We start from the raw sequence: 23,092 nt of genomic DNA, 5'->3' as shown, positions 1-23,092 counted from the left end.
CCAGGGAAAGAGTAGGGTCCATTAGGGACCAAAGTGACAATCTGTATGTGGAGCCGGAGGATATAGATGAGGTTTTAAATGATTAATTTTCATCTGTGTTCACTATGGAGAAAGGACAATGTAGGTGTAGAGATCAGGGAGGGGGATTGTGATATACTTGAACATATTAGTATTCAAAGGGAGGAGGTATTAGCTGTTTTACTGGGCTTAAAAGTGGATAAATCCCCAGGCCCAGATGAGATGTATCCCAGGCTGTTATGTGAGGCAAGGGAGGAGATAGCAGGGGCTCTGACACAAATTTTCAAATCCTCTCTGGCCACAGGAGAGGTGCTAGAGGATTGGAGGACAGCAAATGTGGTACCATTATTCAAGAAGGGTAGCAGGGATAAACCAGGTAATTACAGGCCAGTCCAGTGAGTCTAACATCAGTGATAGGGAAAATATTGGAAAAAATTCTGAGGGACAGGATTAATCTCCACTTGGAGAGGCAGGGATTAATCAGGGATAGTCAGCATGTCTTTGTCAGGGGGAGAATGTGTCTAACTAACTTGATTGAATTTTTCGAGGCGGTGACTAGATGTATAGATGAGGTTAAAGCAGTTGATGTCGTCTACATGGACTTCAGTAAGGCTTTTGATAAGGTTCCACATGGGAGATTGGTTAAGAAAGTAAGAGCCCATGGGATCCAGGGCAATTTGGCAAATTGGATCCAAAATTAACTTAGTGACAGGAGGCAGAGGGTGATGGTCGAGGGTTGTTTTTGCGATTGGAAGCCTGTGACCAGTGGTGTACCGCAGGGATCGGTGCTGGGACCCTTGCTGTTTGTAGTTAACATTAATGATTTAGATGTGAATATAGGAGGTATGATCAGTAAGTTCACAGATGAAACGAAAATTGGTGATGTTGTAAATAGTGAGGAGGAAAGCCTCAGATTACAGGACAATATAGATGGGCTGGTAAGATGGGCAGAGCAGTGGCAAATGGAATTTAATCCTGAGAAGTGTGAGGTGATGCATTTTGGGAGGACTAACAAGGCAAAGGAATATACAATGGACGGTGGGACCCTAGGAAGTACAGAGGGTCAGAGGGACCTTGGTGTATTTGTCCATAGATCACTGAAGGCAGCAGCACAGGTAGATAAGGTGGTTAGGAAGGCATATGGGATACTTGCCTTTATTAGCCGAGGCATAGAATATAAGAGCAGGGAGGTTATGATGGAGCTGTATAAAACGCTAGTTAGGTCACAGCTGGAGTACTCTGTACAGTTCTGGGCACTACACTATAGGAAGGATGTGATTGCACTGGAGAGGGTGCAGAGGAGATTCACCAGGATGTTGCCTGGGCTGGAGCATTTCAGCTATGAAGAGAGACTGGATAGGCTGGGGTTGTTTTCCTTAGAGCAGAGAAGGCTGAGGGGGGACCTGATTGAGGTATACAAAATTATGAGGGGCATTGATAGGTTAGATAGGAAGAAACTTTTTCCCTTAGTGGAGGGGGTCAGTAACCAGGGGGCAAAGATTTAAGGTAAGGGGCAGGAGGTTTAGAGGGGATTTGAGGCAAACATTTTTCACCCAGAGGGTGGTTGGAATCTGGAACACACTGCCTGAAGAGGTGGTAGAGGCAGGAACCCTCACAACATTTAAGAAATATTGAGATGAGCACTTGAAACGTCATAGCATACAAGGCTACGGGCCAAGTGCTGGAAAATGGGATTAAATTACATATGTGTTTGATGGCTGGCATAGACACAATGGGCCGAAGGACCTGCTTCTGTGCTGTATAACTCTATGACTCTATGGTTATACCGTGCAGGAGACAGGCTGCTGGGCAGACGGCTGTCTGGTTATACCGTGTGGGAGACAGGCTGCTGGGCAGACGGCTGTCTGGTTATACCGTGTGGGAGACAGGCTGACTGGGCAGACGTCTGTCTGGTTATACCGTGTGGGAGACAGGCTGACTGGGCAGAGGTCTGTCTGGTTATACCGTGTGGGAGACAGGCTGACTGGGCAGACGTCTGTCTGGTTATACCGTGTGGGAGACAGGTTGACTGGGGGTTCCTACCTCATACAAATTCTCATTCTCCTCCTTGTAACGTTTAATCTTTTCTCTCAAGCTTTTCTGAGATTTCTGTTCAAAGATAAATAGACAAATGATTCCATTAGTGAATTATCATCAGGAGATAACGGGAGAGGAGATAGAGGCTGAACAGGTGATCTTACTGATCACTATTTCAATAACCTGTCCCGAGTATTATTCTAACAGACAGGTTTTTCAATTGAATTCAAAGACAGTCTGCACGGCTAAATATAGACAACAGGTAATACATCTCCACTGTCCCCATCAAACACTCCCCAGGTCAGGTATAGCACGGGGTTAGATACAGAGTAAAGCTCCCTCTACACTGTCCCCATCAAACACTCCCAGGACAGGTACAGCACGGGGTTAGATACAGAGTAAAGCTCCCTCTACACTGTCCCCATCAAACACTCCCAGGACAGGTACAGCACGGGGTTAGATACAGAGTAAAGCTCCCTCTACACTGTCCCCATCAAACACTCCCAGGACAGCTACAGCAGCCTGGAGACAGGAAATACAACCTGAATCTTTCCTGTTCTGTTTCTCTGTGTGTGTGTGTGTGAGTGTGTATATCTGTGTGTGTCTGTGTGAGAGAGTGTGTGTGTGTGTCTCTGTGAGTGTTTGTGTGTCTCTGTGTGAGTGTGTGTGTGTTTGTGTGTGTGCATATATGTGTGTGTTTGTGCGTTTCTGTGTGAGTGTGTGTGAGTATGTGTGAGAGTGTGAGTGTGTGTGAGAGTGTGAGTGTGTGTGAGAGTGTGTGTGTGTGTATATGAGTGTTTGTGTGTCTCTGTGTGAGTGCGTGTGAGAGTGTGTGTGTGTATATATGTGTGTGTTTGTGCGTTTCTGTGTGAGTGTGTGTGAGAATGTGTGTGTATATATGTGCGTTTGTGTGTTTCTGTGTGAGTGTGTGTGAGAGTGTGTGTGTGTGTATATGTGAGTGTTTGTGTGTCTGTGTGTGTGTGTGTGAGAGTGTGTGTGAGAGTGTGTGTGTATATATGTGAGTGTTTGTGTGCCTGTGTGTGTGTGTGTATATGTGAGTGTTTGTGTGCCTGTGCGTGTATATATGTGAGTGTTTGTGTGCCTGTGTGTGTGTGTATATGTGAGTGTTTGTGTGTTTCTGAGTGTGTGTGAGTGTTTGTGTGTCTCTGTGTGAATGTGTGTGTATATATGTGTGTGCTTGTGTGTCTGTGTGAGTGTGTGTGTGTGTATATATGTGAGTGTTTGTGTGTTTCTGAGTGTGTGTGACTGTTTGTCTCTGTCTGAATGTGTGTGTATTTATATGTGTGTGTTTGTGTGTCTGTGTGTGTGTTTGTGTGTCTCTGAGTGAATGTGTGTGTGTATATATGTGTGTGTTTGTGTGTTTCCGTGTGTGTGTATATATGTGTCTTTGTGTGTTCTGTGTGTGTGTGTGTGTATATGTGAGTGTTTGTGTGTTTCTGAGTGTGTGTGAGTGTTTGTGTGTCTCTGTGTGAGTGTGTGTGTTTATATATGTGAGTGTTTGTGTGTTTCTGAGTGTGTGTGAGTGTTTGTGTGGTTCTGTGTGAGTGTGTGTGTGTATATATGTGTGTGTTTGTGTGTATGTGTGAGTGTGTGTGAGAGAGTGTGTGTGTATGTATATATATGAGTATTTGTGTGTTTCTGAGTGTGTGTGAGTGTTTGTGTGTATATATATATATGTGTGTGTGTGTTGTGTGTCTCTGTGTGAATGTGTGTGTGTGTATATATGTGTGTGTTTGTGTGTTTCTGTGTCTCTGTTTGAGTGTGTGTGTATATACGTGTGTGTTTCTGTGTGTGTGTGTGCGCGTCTCTGTGTGAGTGTGTGTGTATATATATATATATATATATATGAGTATTTGTGTGTTTCTGAGTGTGTGTGAGTGTTTGTGTGTCTCTGTGTGAATGTGTGTGTATATATGTATGTGTGTGTGTGTGTGTTGTGTGGCTCTGTGTGAATGTGTGTGTGTATGTGTGTGTGTGTGTATATATGTGTGTTTCAGTGTGTATGTGTGTTTGTGTGTCTCTGTGTGAGTGTGTGTGTATATACGTGTGTGTTTCTGTGTGTGTGTGTGTGTTTGTGTGTCTCTGTTTGAGTGTGTATATATACGTGTGTGTTTCTGTGTGTGTGTGTGTCTCTGTGTGAGTGTGTGTGTATATATGTGTGTGTTTCTGTGTGTGTGTGTGTTTGTGTGTCTCTGTGTGAGTGTGTGTGTATATACGTGTGTGTTTCTGTGTGTGTGTGTGTGTGTATACGTGTGTGTTTCTGTGTGTGTGTGTGTGTGTTTGTGTTTGTGGCTCTGTGTGTGTGTGTGTGTTTGTGTCTCTGTGTGAGTGTGTGTGTATATACGTGTGTGTTTCTGTGTGTGTGTGTGTTTGTGTGTCTCTGTGTGAGTGTGTGTGTATATACGTGTGTGTTTCTGTGTGTGTGTGTGTGTTTGTGTGTCTCTGTGTGAGTGTGTGTGTATATACGTGTGTGTTTCTGTGTGTGTGTCCGTGGGTGATACTCAGTCTCACAGTGTGCTAACACCTCACTGTGTGTTACCCAATGGCAACATTTCTGTTTGAGAGTCCCCGAATTGTCTGTGCAGAGTGACACTCACGTTCCGGAGCAGAATGGTCCCAGGGATCACGACAAGGCTGAGGAGGAGAATTCCCTCCACCATCAGGATGATGTTCTTGACCGAATCCTTGATATTCAAGAGTTTGGGATACAGAGGCTCTGCACCAGAGAGATGACGAAAGGACAGAGGGTTAAATGTGAGATGCTAGTTATCACGAGAAGTGGGATTAAGGACCTGCCTGCTGCTTTTACATGCTGTCCCACACTCCAAACCGATTTCCCGGTCAGTGAAATGGTGAAGAGTTAGAAACAGTCTAAGTCCAAAGAGACATGGCAGGGCTGGTGTCAAGACACACAGATCATTAAAATGTCATGAACAGGTACAGAAAACAATCAAATAGGCGAATGGAATACTGACCTTTATATTGGGAGCACTAGAATACAAGGGGTTAAAAATCCTGCTTCAGCTGTGCAGAGTCCAGGTTTAACCACACCTGGACTTACTGTGAGCCACTCCACCTCAGCAAATAGATGTGGAACTTGGGAGAGAGCGCAGAATAGATTCTGGACTCCAAGGGTTGAATTATGAGCAGAGATTACACAAACTAGGGTCATTTTCCCTGAAATTTAGAAGGTTAAGGGATGATTTGATCAAAGTGTTCAAGCCATTAAGGGGAACTGATCGGGTAGATGGAGAGAAACTGTTACGACTGGTTGCAGAGTCTAAGACTAGGGGACACAGTCTAAATGTTAGAGCCTCCTCCTCTGAAAATCTGACAATTTCCTCGATCCCAGTCAACATGGTGTCATGCAGACCCCCACCTGCCAAGAATGAGGCATGTTCATTTCACCATATGGACATTAAATTTCACATTGTTGCTGGGAAGAAGAGCAGGCCTGTTACAAGGCCTGCCAGACAATTGCATGGAGGACATCGGCATACCAATGGAGACAAGAGAGGTTACTTCCCTTATCCACTTAACCTAAAATGGACTTTGATCACCAGGTATTGTGTGTAAGAAGAGACATTCCAGGGTCTGCGAGGACAAGAGAATCCACAAACACAGAAGTGGTTAAATCAGCTGGTCACGTGACTAACCTGCTGGCCAACTTGGGAGTTTTTCAATTGTGCATGGGCAGTTTTTGAACTCAGAGAGACTGTTTGCTCCTGGACTGAGAAATCCCTCCTGTCTGCTCCCATCTCTTTCTCACAAGCCTCTGGACCCATTGAAGACACATGAACCTCAAGAGAGAAAAGTCTCCGACAGCGAACAAGGTTTAAGAAGAATACTGGGCCGCAACAAAAAGCAAGACCTATCTACAATCGAGGACTCTACAGCGAGCTCGAAGAACAGTAACCAAAAGCATCTTCAGATATTGCCTGAAACTTTTCCACTTTATTTCTTCTGCTCTTTTCTGTCTCTACCTGCATGTATGTATCGCGTATGCAAGCTAGTAGGTGTGTTGCAAATCCGTAGGCATTAACCAAATTAGAGTTAAGTTTTATAAAGTTCAACTTTTCTTCTTTAAACCTAAGGAGACCTGTTTGGGCTGGTTTCTATGCCTTACAATTGGAAAGCTGTGAACAAGGATTCACTAAGGGGGAGCTAAACACATGGTGTGTTTAAAATTAAACCCTGTTACAGTAAGACCAGGTGAAGGCTGAGAGGAAACTCTAGACCCCTTTCTTACCTGGTCGTAACCATGGAAATAATGTCGAAATTTACACATATTTTTCCGCCACTGTTTCATCCCATTAGTAAATACCAGATGGTGAGAATCACTTTAAACTATCACAAATCAATGCAAACAATCAAAGACCAAGGACTAAACTCCACTTTCCTTCCTTAACTCTGCATCAGGAAAATTAAAGCCATCAAACCAAATGTTACACTTATTAAGCACAGCAGCCTAGAGGTTCCTGCATGGGCACAACCTTGTGTTAGAGCTGGAAATAAACCAATTCCTTACCCATATCCCACCCATTCCCCACCCATATCTGATCCATTCCCCACCCATATCTCACCCAGTCCTCACCCATATCTGATCCATACCCCACCTATATCCCACCCATATCTCATCCATTCCCCACCCATATCTCACCCAGTCCTAATCCATATTCTACCCATTTACAGCCATTCCCCACCCATATCCCACCCAGTCACCACCCATATCCCACCTAGTCCTCACCCATACCCCATCCAAACCCCACCCAGTCCTCACCCACACCCCACCCATACCTCATCCAGTCCCCAGCCACACCCCACCCAGTCCCACCGATTCCCCAACCAGTCCTCACCCACACCCCACCCATACCCCACCCACATTCCACCCAGTCCTCACCCACACCCCACCCCGTCTTCACCCATTCCGCACCTAGTCCTCATCTATACCCCACCCAGGCCGACCCATACCCCAACCCATTCCCTATCCAGTCCTCACCCATTCCCCCACCCCCCCCCCCCCCCACCTATGGAACCATAGAAAAGTTATGGCACAGAAAGTGACCATTCAGCCCATCATGTCTGCGCCGGCTGAAAAAACTAGCCGCCTAATCTAATCCCACCTTCCAGCACCTGGTCCGTAGCCTTGCAGGTTTCAGCACTTCAGGTGCAGGTCCAGGTACCTTTGAAATGAGTCGAGGGTTTCTGCCTCCACCACCGTTCCTGGCTGTGAATTCCAGACACCCACCCATTCCCCACTTAGCGAGGAGAAATATGAAAAGGAGAATAGTTTGAAACCTGACCCACATTACGGCCAGGGAATTAAACCGCGGGTTGTGCAGAGGCTGCAGAGTCCGAATGTAAGTTCACAAACCGCTGTAAATCCGTTCCTTGCTCCTTTGTGCTGGGAGGGGAGCGTCAAAGGTGGAGGGGTACACAGGCTTCAAAAAGGCCGAGAAATAGGCCGAGTCAGCAAAAGACATGAGGAAAGCCGTGGCCTTCAGAAGCCCAGCTTGGAACTGACGGCTACTCCCGGTTTGGCTTCATCCTCAGCCCTGAGACCCCTGGGACCCCCAAACCCCTCCACCTCTGCCCCTTCTCCCCCACCCTCCCACTACCATACCCTCAACCTTAATGCAAGAATGGAGCTACTTACTGTATAGCCTGAGTCTGACCTCACAGGAGATTTCTTTGCTCTTCTTGTTCTGACAGCGATAAATTCCCAGGTCACTCTCCTCCACTTTCTGCCACGTGTACTGGGCATTCTCCGAGCTCAGGGATTGCCAAACAGAGTCATTCAAGGATTTCCTCTCCCAATGCACGGGATCTTTGGAACTGACGGGACACTGCATCTGGAACAAGCTCCCGACTTCAGCCCGCACGGAAGGAGTCTGAATGTTCACGCTCCCCACTGAAACCAAGAAACCAGCAGTGAACATGGCGACTAGACACAGGCATAGGAAGAGGACATTCAGCCCATCGTGCCTGTGCTGGCTCTTTGGACGTGCGATCCAATCTACGCTTTCCCCATCGCCCTGTAAAATATTTATCCCATTCCCCTTTTGAAAGTTACTGTTGAATCTGCTTCCACCGCCCCTTTCAGGCAGCGCGTTCCAGATCACAACAACTCACTGTGTAAAAACATTTCTCCTCATCTCCCCCTCTGCTTCTTTTGCCCATTATCTTAACTCTGTGTCCCTCTGGTTACTGACCCTCCTGCCACTGGAAACAGTGTCTCCTTATTTACTCCATCAAAACCCTTCCATGATTTTGAAAATCTCGATTAAATTTCCCTTTAAAGGAGAACAATCCCAGCTTCTCCAGTCTCTCCACATTAACGGAACTCCCTCTATCCTGGGACCATTCTGGTAAATCCCTTCTCACCCTGTCCGAGGCCTCGACATCCTTCCTAAAGTGCGGTGCCCAGAATTGGACACAATACTCCCGCTGAGGCTGAACCAGTGTTTTTTAAAATGTTCGGTATAATTTCTTTGCTTTTGTACTCTACATCTCTAATAATAAAGCCCAAGTATTGAATATGCTTTTTCAACATCCTTCACAACTTGTCCTGTCACCTTCAAAGATTTGTGTCTGTACTCCCCCCGGGGTCTCTGTTCCTGCACCCACTTTAAAATTATACCATTGAGTTCAGATTGCCTTTCCTCACTCTTCCTACCAAAATGTATCACTTTACACTTCTCGGTGTTATATTTCATCTGTCCTATGTCTGCCCATTTACCAGTTTCTCAGTGTCCTCCTGTAGTCTGTTACTCTCCTCCTCATTGTTTACTGCATTTCCCAGTTTTGTTTCACCTTCACACTTTGAAACAATACCCAGTGTACCTAAATCCAGATCATTAATACATATCAAAAATACCAGCCCCTGGGGAAGTCCAATGTCTACTTCCCTCTAGTCAGAAAAACAACCAATCTCCACTACTCTCTGCTTTCTGTCCCTTAGACAAATTCATATCCATACTATCACCATCCCTTAATCCCATGACTTTCAATTTTTACCAACACGTTTATCATACGGTACTTGGCCATGTGAACCGCATGGAAGATGGCAGGATCCCCAAAGACACATTGTACAGCGAGCTCGCCACAGGTATCAGACCCACCGGCCATCCATGTCTCCGCTATAAAGACGTCTGCAAACGCGACATGAAATCGTGTGACATTGATCACAAGTCGTGGGAGTCAGTTGCCGGCGTTCGCCAGAGCTGGCGGGCAGCCATAAAGACAGGGCTAAAATGTGGCGAGTCGAAGAGACTTAGCAGTTGGCAGGAAAAAAGACAGAGGCGCAAGGGGAGAGCCAACTGTGCAACAGCCCCGACAAACAAATTTCTCTGCAGCACCTGTGGAAGAGCCTGCCACTCCAGGCGCTGCTTCACAAACCACTGATCACCTCCACGCGCTTACCCATTGTCTCTCGAGATAAGGAGGCCAAAGAAGAGACTTCAACAAAGGCCTCTTGCAAGTCCAATCACCCAGCACAGGGTTAGATACAGAGTAAAGCTCCCTCTACACTGTCCCCATCAAATACTCCCAGGACAGGTACAGCACAGGGTTAGATACAGAGTAAAGCTCCCTCTACACTGTCCCCATCAAATACTCCCAGGACAGGTACAGCACAGGGTTAGATACAGAGTAAAGCTCCCTCTACACTGTCCCCATCAAATACTCCCAGGACAGGTACAGCACAGGGTTAGATACAGAGTAAAGCTCCCTCTACACTGTCTCCATCAAACACTCCCAGGACAGGTACAGCACGGGGTTAGATACAGAGTAAAGCTCCCTCTACACTGTCCCCATCAAACACTCCCAGGACAGGTACAGCACAGGGTTAGATACAGAGTAAAGCTCCCTCGACACTGTCTCCATCAAACACTCCCAGGACAGGTACAGCATGGGGTTAGATACAGAGTAAAGCTCCCTCTACACCGGCCCCATCAAACACTCCCAGGACAGGTACAGCACGGGGTTAGATACAGAGTAAAGCTCCCTCTACACTGTCCCCATCAAACACTCCCCAGGACAGGTACAGCACGGGGGTTAGATACAGAGTAAAGCTCCCTCTACACCGGCCCCATCAAACACTCCCAGGACAGGTACAGCACGGGGTTAGATACAGAGTAAAGCTCCCTCTACACAGTAAAAAAAAAAAACGGGGGTTAGATACAGAGTAAAGCTCCCTCTACACTGTAAAAAAAAACGGGGGTTAGATACAGAGTAAAGCTCCCTCTACACCGTCCCCATCAAACACTCCCAGGACAGGTACAGCACGGGGTTAGATACAGAGTAAAGCTCCCTCTACACTGTCCCCATCAAACACTCCCAGGACAGGTACAGCACGGGGTTAGATACAGAGTAAAGCTCCCTCTACACTGTAAAAAAAAAAAAACGGGGGTTAGATACAGAGTAAAGCTCCCTCTACACTGTAAAAAAAAACGGGGGTTAGATACAGAGTAAAGCTCCCTCTACACCGTCCCCATCAAACACTCCCAGGACAGGTACAGCACGGGGTTAGATACAGAGTAAAGCTCCCTCTACACTGTCCCCATCAAACACTCCCAGGACAGGTACAGCACGGGGTTAGATACAGAGTAAAGCTCCCTCTACACTGTAAAAAAAAAAAAACGGGGGTTAGATACAGAGTAAAGCTCCCTCTACACTGTAAAAAAAAACGGGGGTTAGATACAGAGTAAAGCTCCCTCTACACTGTAAAAAAAACCGGGGGTTAGATACAGAGTAAAGCTCCCTCTACACCGTCCCCATCAAACACTCCCAGGACAGGTACAGCACGGGGTTAGATACAGAGTAAAGCTCCCTCTACACTGTCCCCATCAAACACTCCCAGGAACTATCCCTCTCTCTCTCTCTCTCTCTCTGTTTCTGTCTGTCTATAGCTCTCTATTGCTCTCTGTCTCTCTCTCTCTCATTCTGTCTCTATCTCTCTGTCTCTCTTTTTGACTCTCTCCCTCTCTTTGTTTCTCCCCTCTCTCTGTCTGTCACTCTCTCTCTCTCTTTCTCTCTATCTTTCTTTTTCTCTCCCCCTCTGTTTGTCCTTTGCTCTTTCTCTGTCTCTCTCACTCTCTCTCTTTCTGTCACGCTCCTCTGTCTCTGTCTCTCTCTCTCTCTCTTTCTGTCTGTCTGTCTGTCACTCTCTCTCTCTGTCTGTCACTCTCTCTCTCTGTCTTTCACTCTCTCTCTCTGTCTGATGTTGCTCGTTGTCCCGTCAGTGATTCTGGATGTTGCTCCCAGTCTGACCTCCTTGTCTGTTTTGCCCCAGGTGCTGGTGAATATAAAAAAAAAACAGGGTAAGATAGCGTAAAGCTCCCTCTACACTATCCCAGTAAATGTGGCAACCATTTTGCACACAGGAAGTGTGTGAGACTGTAGTGAGACATCCGACCAGTTTTGTACCGATATTGGTTGAGGTATAAATATTGACCCAAGACACAGAGAGAGCTCTTGTGCCCTTACTGAGGCTGTTATTAATGGGGTCATCGAGTCATAATAGGACAACAGGAGGCCATTTGTCCCATCGAGTCCATGCCTGCTCTCTGTCGAGCAATCTCCTCCGTCCCATTCTCCCACTCTATTCCTGAAGCCTTACAGGTTTATTTCCTTCAAGCTCCCATCCAATTTTCTTTTGTAATCACTAATTGTCCCCACTTCCACCACCCTCGTGGGCAGTGAGTTCCAGCTCATTACCACTCACTCCGTAAAAAAAGTTCTTCTTCACATCTCCCCTGCATCTCTTGCCCAAAACCTGAAATTTGTGTCTTCATCTTGTACACCTCAATCAAATCTCCCCTCAATCTCCCACTTCTTCCAATAATGGCCTTGGGATCTTTCACATCCACCAATAGGGGTCTTGATTTAACATATTGAAAAGGCAGCACCTCCGACAGTGCGGCACTCCCTCCGTACTGACCCTCCGACAGTGCGGCACTCCCTCCGTACTGACCCTCCGACGGTGCGGCACTCCGTCAGTACTGACCCTCCGACGGTGCGGCACTCCCTCAGTACTGACCCTCCGACAGTGCAGCACTCCCTCAGTACTGACCCTCCGACAGTGCGGCACTCCCTCCATACTGACCCTCCGACAGTGCAGCACTCCCTCAGTACTGACCCTCCGATGGTGCGGCACTCCCTCAGTACTGACCCTCCGATGGTGCGGCACTCCCTCAGTACTGACCCTCCGACAGTGCGGCACTCCCTCAGTACTGACCCTCTGACAGTGCGGCACTCCCTCAGTACTGACCCTCTGACAGTGCAGCACTCCCTCAGTACTGACCCTCCGACAGTGCAGCACTCCCTCAGTACTGACCCTCCGACAGTGCGGCACTCCCTCAGTACTGACCCTCTGACAGTGCAGCACTCCCTCAGTACTGGCACCAGAAGTGTCGGCCTGGATTACGGGACTTAAGCCTCTGGAGCAGGGCTCAAACCCACATTGTCTAACCCAGAGGTGAGAATGCTTGTTGTAGAAATCAGTTACTCGAGCAATTAGTTAAGATCAGAGCCCGATGGTACTGCATAGTTTCAGGTCCTCTTTCAGAGCAGGTGTCTGTGCCTATATCGGCCTCAAAATCTTGCCTGAGATCTAACTCAGCCTCCTCACTGCCCCCAGGGACCCAGTGGAAAACAGTGCCTCGCGATATGGGACTCAGCTGCAGCTGCAAAACCATGTCTGTGTTCAGTTTACTGTTCTCACCCACAGCTCACAGTGGACACTCTCTCAATGCTTCTGGGTCCCAGTGGGGTAGAATCACAAAGAGTGCTTGCTCCGACAGACTGCCCTGAGACTCGTGCTGGCCAGCCTGTGTGTGTGAGTCTGTGTGCAACTGTGCATGTGTATATTTGTGTGTGTGTGTGACTGTGTTATTATATGTGTGTGTGCACTGGAGGGAAATCTTTTGAGTAGGTGCCTCTCTTGAGAGAGGATGTGTGCACTCAGGAGCTGTGAAAGGCTTTCAGTCCCTCGAGCTTTCAAGAAGGTCAGTGGAACAATCGTGACGGGTTTGGAATGTGCTGCTGTCTTTGTCTTCAGCTCCATATGCAATCAGCTTCCTGTTTTCCTTCTTGCTTCTTTTCTTCTGTCTGTGTGTGAGTGTGTGTGTGTGTGTGCGCGCGCGAATGTGGGTGAGTGAGAGTGCTTGTGTTTCAGTGTGCAGGTGTGTATGTGTGAATGTGCATGTGTGTGTGTTCATTTGTGGTTGTGTGTGTGTGTGTATCTGTGTGTGAGAGTGTGTGCATCTGTATGTGTCTGTTTGTATGCTTGAGTGTATCTCTGTGTGTGTATTTTGGTGTTAGTGACTGCATTTTTCTGTGCGCATCTGTTTGAGTGCATGTGTGTGTGTCTGTGCATGTGATCGTGTGTGGGTGAGTGAGAGTGGTTTTTTTTTAGAGATGCAGCACTGAAACAGGCCCTTCGGCCCACCGAGTCTGTGCCGACCATCAACCACCCATTTATACTAATCCTACACTAATCCCATATTCCTACCACATCCCCACCTATATATTTCCCTACCACCTACCTATACTAGGGGCAATTTACAATGGCCAATTAACCTATCAACTTGCAAGTCTTTGGCATGTGGGAGGAAACCGGAGCACCCGGAGGAAACCCACGCAGACACAGGGAGAACTTGCAAACTCCGCACAGGCAGTACCCAGAACTGAACCCGGGTCGCTGGAGCTGTGAGGCTGCGGTGCTAACCACTGCGCCACTGTGCCACCCCAGTGCTTGTGTGTCAGTGTGTCAGTGTGTGTAGGTGTGTCTGTGTCTCACTGTGTGAATCTGTGTGAGTGCATGTGTGTGTGTGTGTGTGAATGTGAGCGTGTGTGCTTGTGTGTCAGTGTGTGTAGGTGTGTCTGTGTCTCACTGTGTGAGTGTGTGTGAGTGTGTGTGTGGGTGAGTGAGAGTGCTTGTGTGTCAGTGTGTGTAGGTGTGTCTGTGTCTCACTGTGTGAATCTGTGTGAGTGTGTGTGTGTGTGTGTGAGTGTGAGCGTGTGTGGATGAGTGAGAGTGCTTGTGTGTCAGTGTGTGTAGGTGTGTCTGTGTCTCACTGTGTGAATCTGTGTGAGTGTGTGTGTGTGTGTGAGCGTGAGCGTGTGTGGATGAGTGAGAGTGCTTGTGTGTCAGTGTGTGTAGGTGTGTCTTTGTCTCACTGTGTGAATCTGTGTGTGTGTGTGTGTGTGTGAGTGTGAGCGTGTGTGGATGAGTGAGAGTGCTTGTGTGTCAGTGTGTGTAGGTGTGCCTGTGTCTCACTGTGTGAGTGTGTGTGTGTGTGAGTGTGAGCGTGTGTGGATGAGTGAGAGTGCTTGTGTGTCAGTGTGTGTAGGTGTGCCTGTGTCTCACTGTGTGAGTGTGTGTGTGTGTGTCTGTGTGAGTGTGAGCGTGTGTGGATGAGTGAGAGTGCTTGTGTGTCAGTGTGTGTAGGTGTGCCTGTGTCTCACTGTGTGAGTGTGTGTGAGTGTGTGTGTGAGTGTGAGCGTGTGTGGATGAGTGAGAGTGCTTGTGTGTCAGTGTGTGTAGGTGTGTCTTTGTCTCACTGTGTGAATCTGTGTGTGTGTGTGTGTGTGTGTGTGAGTGTGAGCGTGTGTGGATGAGTGAGAGTGCTTGTGTGTCAGTGTGTGTAGGTGTGTCTTTGTCTCACTGTGTGAATGTGTGTGTGTGAGTGTGAGCGTGTGTGTATGAGTGAGAGTGCATGTGTGTCAGTGTTTGTAGGTGTGTCTTTGTCTCACTGTGTGAATCTGTGTGTGTGTGTGAGTGTGAGCGTGTGTGAATGAGTGAGAGTGCTTGTGTGTCAGTGTGTGTAGGTGTGTCTTTGTCTCACTGTGTGAATCTGTGTGAGTGTGTGTGTGAGCGTGTGTGGATGAGTGAGAGTGCATGTGTGTCAGTGTGTGTAGGTGTGTCTTTGTCTCACTGTGTGAATCTGTGTGTGTGTGTGTGTGAGTGTGAGCGTGTGTGGATGAGTGAGAGTGCTTGTGTGTCAGTGTGTGTAGGTGTGTCTTTGTCTCACTGTGTGAATCTGTGTGTGTGTGTGAGTGTGAGCGTGTGTGGATGAGTGAGAGTGCTTGTGTGTCAGTGTGTGTAGGTGTGCCTGTGTCTCACTGTGTGAGTGTGTGTGTGTGAGTGTGAGCGTGTGTGGATGAGTGAGAGTGCTTGTGTGTCTGTGTGTGTAGGTGTGTCTGTGTCTCACTGTGTGCATCTGTGTGAGTGCGTGTGGCTGTGTGAGTGTGTGTATGTGTGTGTTTGTGGCTCTGTGTATCAGTGTGAGCGGGGTGAGTGTGCACATCTGTGTGTGCGTGCATGCATGCATGTGGTCTGTGAACATGTGCAAGCGAGTGTGTATATGTCTGTGTGTACGTGTGCATGTGCTTGTGTGTGCATATGTATATCTGTGTTTGTATGTGTTCATGGGAGCTGATCTTTATGGGTAGTGGCTGCATTCCCCCATCTCCTCAGCAGCCCGGCTCTGGCCAGTGGGCATCAGACAGCTCAAGGTTGGCATCTGTGCCCAGTCAGATTCTCTGTCCCACCACTCACCCTGCAGCTAATTCAGCAAAGCCACTCTCCCTGCCTCTTTCCCCACCTCTCCCGGAGGCACTGATTTGCCTGGGGAACCAGCTTCACGAGTGCCAGCTACCTCGGACACACACCAGCCGAGGCTGTGAGTGACAGTAGGCTACTGGACCACGGTAGGCATCACTATACTCCTGGGCTCAATCTTCTTGGCCCCACACACACCAATCCCGGATGAGATCAGTCCACAGGCCGGAGATCTGGCCTGCTCCTTCCCTGAGGGGACTCTGCTGGTAGGTAGCAGCCTGGGCAGGGCATTTCTCCTGACGATTGCCCCCCTATTTATTTTTCGACCCACAAGGACCCAGCTCTCCTCCCCAACTTTGAAACAGGATCCTGGGTGAGAGGGATTTGAGCTCCGGGATCCTGCAGCCTGTCCATGTTGTACAGTTGTTTTTAGTGAGGCAGCCTATCAGACACTGAGCTCCTGATAGACAGCAGAACCCTCGGCCCACTTCCCATTCACTTCCTGACACTCCAAAAACACTCACTCCTGATAGTTCAACTCAACATAGATCCTGATAGGGTGACACAAGGTTTCATCAACAGCTCAGTGTCCCCACCCTCTCCCCATATCCCACAATCCCACACACCATCTCCCCATATCCCACAATCCCACACACCATCTCCCCATATCCCACAATCCCACACACCATCTCCCCATATCTCTCAATCCCACACACCCTCTCCCCATATCCCTCAATCCCACACACCCTCTCCCCATATCCCACAATCCCACACACCCTCTCCCCATATCCCTCAATCCTACACACCCTCTCCCCATATCCCACAATCCCACACACCCTCTCCCCATATCCCACAATCCCACACACCCTCTCCCCATATCCCACACACCCTCTCCCCATATCCCACAATCCCACACACCCTCTCCCCATATCCCACAATCCCACACACCCTCTCCCCATATCCCTCAATCCCACACACCCTCTCCCCATATCCCTCAATCCCACACACCCTCTCCCCATATCCCACAATCCCACACACCCTCTCCCCATATCCCTCAATCCCACACACCTTCTCCCCATATCCCTCAATCCCACACACCCTCTCCCCATATCTCTCAATCCCACACACCCTCTCCCCATATCTCTCAATCCCACACACCCTCTCCCCATATCCCTCAATCCCACCCACCATCTCCCCATATCTCTCAATCCCACACACCCTCTCCCCATATCTCTCAATCCCACACACCCTCTCCCCATATCCCTCAATCCCACCCACCTTCTCCCCATATCCCTCAATCCCACCCACCCTCTCCCCATATCCCTCAATCCCACACACCCTCTCCCCATATCCCACAATCCCACACACCTTCTCCCCATATCCCACAATCCCACACACCCTCTCCCCATATCTCTCAATCCCACACACCTTCTCCCCATATCCCACAATCCCACACACCCTCTCCCCATATCCCTCAATCCCACACACCCTCTCCCCATATCTCTCAATCTCACACACCTTCTCCCCATATCCCTCAATCCCACACACCCTCTCCCCATATCCCACAATCCCACACACCCTCTCCCCATATCCCTCAATCCCACACACCCTCTCCCCATATCCCACAATCCCACACACCTTCTCCCCATATCCCACAATCCCACACACCCTCTCCCCATATCTCTCAATCCCACACACCTTCTCCCCATATCCCACAATCCCACACACCCTCTCCCCATATCCCTCAATCCCACACACCCTCTCCCCATATCTCTCAATCTCACACACCCTCTCCCCATATCCCTCAATCCCACACACCCTCTCCCCATATCTCTCAATCTCACACACCTTCTCCCCATATCCCTCAATCCCACACACCCTCTCCCCATATCCCACAATCCCACACACCCTCTCCCCATATCCCTCAATCCCACCCACCATCTCCCCATATCTCTCAATCCCACACACCCTCTCCCCATATCTCTCAATCTCACACACCTTCTCCCCATATCCCTCAATCCCACACACCCTCTCCCCATATCCCACAATCCCACACACCTTCTCCCCATATCCCACAATCCCACACACCCTCTCCCCATATCCCACAATCCCACACACCTTCTCCCCATATCCCTCAATCCCACACACCCTCTCCCCATATCCCACAATCCCACACACCCTCTCCCCATACCCTCAATCCCACACACCCTCTCCCCATATCCCTCAATCCCACACACCCTCTCCCCATATCCCACAATCCCACCCACCATCTCCCCATAGCCCTCAATCCCACCCACCATCTCCCCATATCCCACAATACCACCCACCCTCTCCCCATATCCCACAATCCCACCCACCATCTCCCCATATCTCTCAATCCCACCCACCTTCTCCCCATAGTCCTCAATCCCACCCACCCTCTCCCCATATCCCACAATCCCACCCACCATCTCCCCATATCTCTCACTTCCACCCACCATCTCCCCATATCCCTCAATCCCACCCACCCTCTTCCCATATCCCTCAAACCCACCAACTTTCTCCCCATATCCCTCACTTCCACCCACCGTCTCCTCGTCTCCCTCAATCCCACCCACCCTCTTCCCGTATCCCTCAATCCCACCCACCATCTCCCCGTATCCCTCAATTCCACCCACCATCTCCCCATATCCCTCAATCCCACCCACCCACCATATCCCCATATCCCTCAATCCCACCCACCCATCACCTCCCCATATTCGTCAATCCCACCCACCCATCACCTCCCCATATTCGTCAATCCCACCCACCCATCACCTCACCATATCCCTCACTCCCACCCACCCACCATCTCCCCATATCCCTCAATCCCACCCACATTATCCCCATATCCCTCAATCCCACCCACCCACCATCTCCCCATATCCCTCAATCCCACCCACCCATCACCTCACCATATCCCTCACTCCCACCCACCCATCACCTCAACATATCCCTCAATCCCACCCACCCATCACCTCACCATATCCCTCACTCCCACCCACCCACCATCTCCCCATATCCCTCAATCCCACCCACCCATCACCTCCCCATATCCCTCAATCCCACCCACCCATCACCTCCCCATATCCGTCAATCCCACCCACCCATCACCTCACCATATCCGTCACTCCCACCCACCCACCATCTCCCCATATCCCTCAATCCCACCCACCCATCACCTCCCCATATCCCTCACTCCCACCCACCCATCACCTCACCATATCCGTCACTCCCACCCACCCACCATCTCCCCATATCCCTTAATCCCACCCACCCATCACCTCCCCATATCCGTCAATCCCACCCACCCATCACCTCACCATATCCCTCACTCCCACCCACCCATCACCTCCCCATATCCCTCAATCCCACCCACCCATCACCTCACCATATCCGTCACTCCCACCCACCCACCATCTCCCCATATCCCTCAATCCCACCCACATTCTCCCCATATCCCTCACTCCCACCCACCCACCATCTCCCCATATCCCTCAATCCCACCCACATTCTCCCCATATCCCTCAATCCCACCCACCCATCACCTCCCCATATCCCTGAATCCCACCCACCCATCACCTCCCCATATCCCTGAATCCCACCCACCCATCACCTCCCCATATCCCTCAATCCCACCCACCTTCATGATACACGCTGATAATCCCATGATTAATAACCACAGCTTGTCATTTTTTGGGGGATATCTAAGTAAGGTCTGGGCTGAACCTCCTCAATATCCAAACAGAGGTACTTACAGCGTGGACTCAGGGATCCATAATTGCGCGGGGGGGACCCTGATGTATGGGGGGCTAACACAGTGCAGAGTGGTAACTGATGGAGTGGAGCAGATAGTTTTTCAGCTCAGTGCTTGAGCTGGTCTGGTGAATGGGGCTCGGATGGATGTTATGCACTCGGTCACTTTCATTCCTTTTCAGTCCACAATGCTGAGGTTATACCCAAGCAGCAGTTTGAAAATCTAGCCAGAGATTGTGCAGCTAATGTGGATCAGTCCCACACTGGGGGAGAGTATCTGCAAACTGAATCCAGCAAGCAGCAGCAGCAATGGGTGGATGAGAGCTATACCAGCTGTGGGAGGGTCAGTACAGAGGGAGTGCTGCACTGTCAGAGGGGCAGTACTGAGGGAGTGCTGCACTGTCGGAGGGTCAGTACTAAGGGAGTGCTGCACTGTCGGTGGGTTAGTACAGAGGGAGTGCTGCACTGTCAGAGGGGCAGTACTGAGGGAGTGCTGCACTGTCAGAGGGGCAGTACTGAGGGAGCGCTGCACTGTCAGAGGGGCAGTACAGAGGGAGTGCTGCACTGTCAGAGGGGCAGTACTGAGGGAGTGCTGCACTGTCAGAGGGTCAGTACTGAGGGAGTGCTGCACTGTTGGTGGGTCAGTACAGAGGGAGTGCTGCACTGTCGGAGGGTCAGTACAGAGGGAGTGCTGCACTGTCAGAGGGGCAGTACTGAGGGAGTGCTGCACTGTCAGAGGGACAGTACTGAGGGAGCGCTGCACTGTCGGAGGGTCAGTACTGAGGGAGTGCTGCACTGTCGGTGGGTCAGTACAGAGGGAGTGCTGCACTGTCGGAGGTACCATCTTTCAGAGGTGACATTAAACTAAGACCCCGTGTGGCCTCTCAGGTGGGTGTATAGTGGAAAGAGAGCGGGCGAGTTCTCCGTGGATGTCCTGGGCCAACATTTATTCCACAACTGCAGTCACAAAGACCGATTATCTGGTCATTACCACATTGCTGTTTGTGGACTCTTGCTGTGTGCAAATTGGCTGGTGCGTTTTCTACCTGGCAACAGATTACATTTCAGTCAAGTACTTCATTGGCTGGAAGCACTTTGGGACATCCTACGGTGGTGAAAGTCTTGGCAGAAATGATAAGTCCAAGATCAAGAGATGGGTGAAGCCAACCATTGAGTGGGAATGAGAGAGTGTCGAGCTGGGAGCCTCTCCTTCAACATGCTCTGGTTTCGAGGGATCTGGGTGAAAATCATTCGGAGATCCCTTGGCTGAGATTTGGAACTGAGTGGCTGCCTCTCGCCAAGTAATTGGCAGCCAGGCCCGAATCTGGCTCTGCCTCAACCAATCAGCTGCTGAAACTCTTATCCATACCTTGTTCGTCCCAGACTCAACTGGGCTGGCCACTGATAGAAACATCAATTCATCCAAACCTCCACTGTGCTGACTCCTAACCCATTCTGTCACATTCACTCATCACCCACAGTGCACAGTGCTCCGAGTGTGGCCTTACCAAGGTATACCGAGATCAGAACTGTGCACGGTGCTCCGAGTGTGGTCTTACCAAGGTACACAGAGATCAGAACTGTGCACGATGCTCCGAGTGTGGTCTTACCAAGGTATACCGAGATCAGAACTGTGCACGGTGCTCCGAGTGTGGTCTTACCAAGGTACACAGAGATCAGAACTGTGCACAGTGCTCCGAGTGTGGTCTTACCAAGGTACACAGAGATCAGAACTGTGCACGGTGCTCCGAGTGTGGTCTTACCAAGGTATACCGAGATCAGAACTGTGCACGGTGCTCCGAGTGTGGTCTTACCAAGGTACACAGAGATCAGAACTGTGCACGGTGCTCCGAGTGTGGTCTTACCAAGGTATACCGAGATCAGAACTGTGCATGGTGCTCCGAGTGTGGTCTTACCAAGGTATACCGAGATCAGAACTGTGCACGGTGCTCCGAGTGTGGTCTTACCAAGGTACACAGAGATCAGAACTGTGCACGGTGCTCCAAGTGTGGTCTTACCAAGGTACACAGAGATCAGAACTGTGCACGGTGCTCCGAGTGTGGTCTTACCAAGGTACACAGAGATCAGAACTGTGCACGGTGCTCCGAGTGTGGTCTTACCAAGGTACACAGAGATCAGAACTGTGCACAGTGCTCCAGATTTGGAATAACCAAGGTATATGGAGGTCAGAACTGTGCACGGTGCTCCAAGTGTGGTCTTACAAAACATCAATACAAGTTCAGAAGCGAGACTGTCCCACCAAACACCTTCAAAAATCTGAGACTGCCGATTTCAGACCCGTCTTCAATCAAAAGATTAGTTGCCAGCCCAGAGAATACAGTAAACTCAAAACTGTGCCCCCAGTCCAACCCAGGATGATGCAGAACCCAGCCACTGCTGCCAAGACCCTCCGAGGAACGCCACCCCACCCTCCCCCACACTTACCATTGATCATCATTGCCGTCAGCAGGATGCCCACTGTCAAGGTTTGGACCATACTGGTCGCCATCCCCGATCGGTCCCGTAATAAACACAATCCTGGACTGATCGGCTGCTGCAGCTTGTCTCCTGCAGATTGTCCCGCACAGTGTCGGAGCACGAGCGAACGAGCCCTCTCCCCCGGGGCGCGCTGGTCCGGATGTTTTTCTGCTCCTCACGGTAATGGCTGGTTGCCCATCACAGATGTTTCTCAACTTCCTCTTTCCTCTAGAAGTCAAGCAGAACAAAGCTTGCAGAGCGTCTCCTGAGAGTACAATCCCAACACCTCTTCTGGGGATGGTCATGTGACCTGTACCTGTCACCGGAACTGACCAACAGGATAATACACCTGTGGTTTTTTATACCCCATATATTTTTCTTTGTTTTTAGGAAGCCTTTATACCCCAGGCCCCTTTTATATATTATTTGTCGAGAGGGCCTTTATTACTCAGGCCCCCCCCCACAATATATATATTTTATAAAATAACTTTATTAAAATCGAATAAATAAAACAAAACTCAAATTAAAATGCCATTCTCGGGGTCGACGATGCACTCCAGTCCCTGCGGTGCCCACCGGTCGCGGAAGGCCTCAAGCGTGCCGGCAGACACCGTATGCTCCTTCTCCAGGGACACCCGGACGCGAACGGAACCGCGGAAGAGGGGCAGGCAATCGGGGAGGACGGACCCCCCCGACGGCCCGCAACCTGGACCTGTGAACTGCCACCTTGGCCAGGCCCAGGAGCAGACCGACGAGGAGATCCTCCTCCCGGCCCACGCCCCTCCGCACCGGGTGCCCAAAGATCAGGAGCGTGGGACTGAAGTGCAGCCAGAATTTGAGGAGCAGCCCCTTCAGATACTCAAATAGGGGCTGCAACCTCGCACATTCCATATATATATGGAACACCGACTAGTCCAGGCCGCAGAAAGTACAGGCGGCCTGGGAGTCCGTGAACCTACTTAAAAGCCTATTGCACGGGACTGCCCTGTGCAAGACCCTTCACCCCAGGTCCCCGATGTAAAGGGGGAAAACTACCGTGTAGAGAGACCTCCATCGGGGTTTCCCCTCGCTGCCAGATGGCCACGCGGACCGCCAGGGCGTGTCCGGCCGGCTGACGAGGGCGAGGAAGTGGAGACTCTGCAGGAGCAGCCCATACAGGAAACCCCTCCGCGCCGATTGGAATGGCACGGAGGGTATTTC

General features: G+C 49.9%; 1 protein-coding gene across 1 annotated transcript; it reads right to left on the bottom strand.

The window, feature by feature from the left end:
* Positions 1 to 2,022: 2,022 nt before the first annotated feature.
* Positions 2,023 to 22,093, bottom strand: LOC137352873 (B-cell antigen receptor complex-associated protein alpha chain-like). The gene is made up of 4 exons (XM_068018723.1): positions 21,860 to 22,093; positions 7,733 to 7,987; positions 4,674 to 4,792; positions 2,023 to 2,127 (listed from the first exon to the last, which is right to left on the bottom strand). The coding sequence occupies exons 1-4, from the start codon at positions 21,921 to 21,923 to the stop codon at positions 2,023 to 2,025; spliced, it is 543 nt and encodes a 180-aa protein (XP_067874824.1). The 5' UTR covers positions 21,924 to 22,093.
* Between the last annotated feature and the right edge of the window lie 999 nt (positions 22,094 to 23,092).

Source organism: Heterodontus francisci, chromosome 39 (genome assembly GCF_036365525.1).
Source record: "Heterodontus francisci isolate sHetFra1 chromosome 39, sHetFra1.hap1, whole genome shotgun sequence".
NCBI classification, from domain to species: Eukaryota; Metazoa; Chordata; class Chondrichthyes; order Heterodontiformes; family Heterodontidae; genus Heterodontus; species Heterodontus francisci.
Note: the sequence above shows the minus strand (reverse complement) of the source record. Positions and strands in the feature narration are given on the sequence as shown.

Coding starts and splice junctions, on each gene's coding strand:
- LOC137352873 (XM_068018723.1), bottom strand. CDS start 21,923: ATGGCGACCAGTATGGTCCAAACCTTGACAGTGGGCATCCTGCTGACG. Junction 4,793..7,732: donor GGTCAGACTCAGGCTATACA/GTAAGTAGCTCC, acceptor TCTCTGGTGCAG/AGCCTCTGTATCCCAAACTC. Junction 2,128..4,673: donor GGACCATTCTGCTCCGGAAC/GTGAGTGTCACT, acceptor ATCTTTGAACAG/AAATCTCAGAAAAGCTTGAG.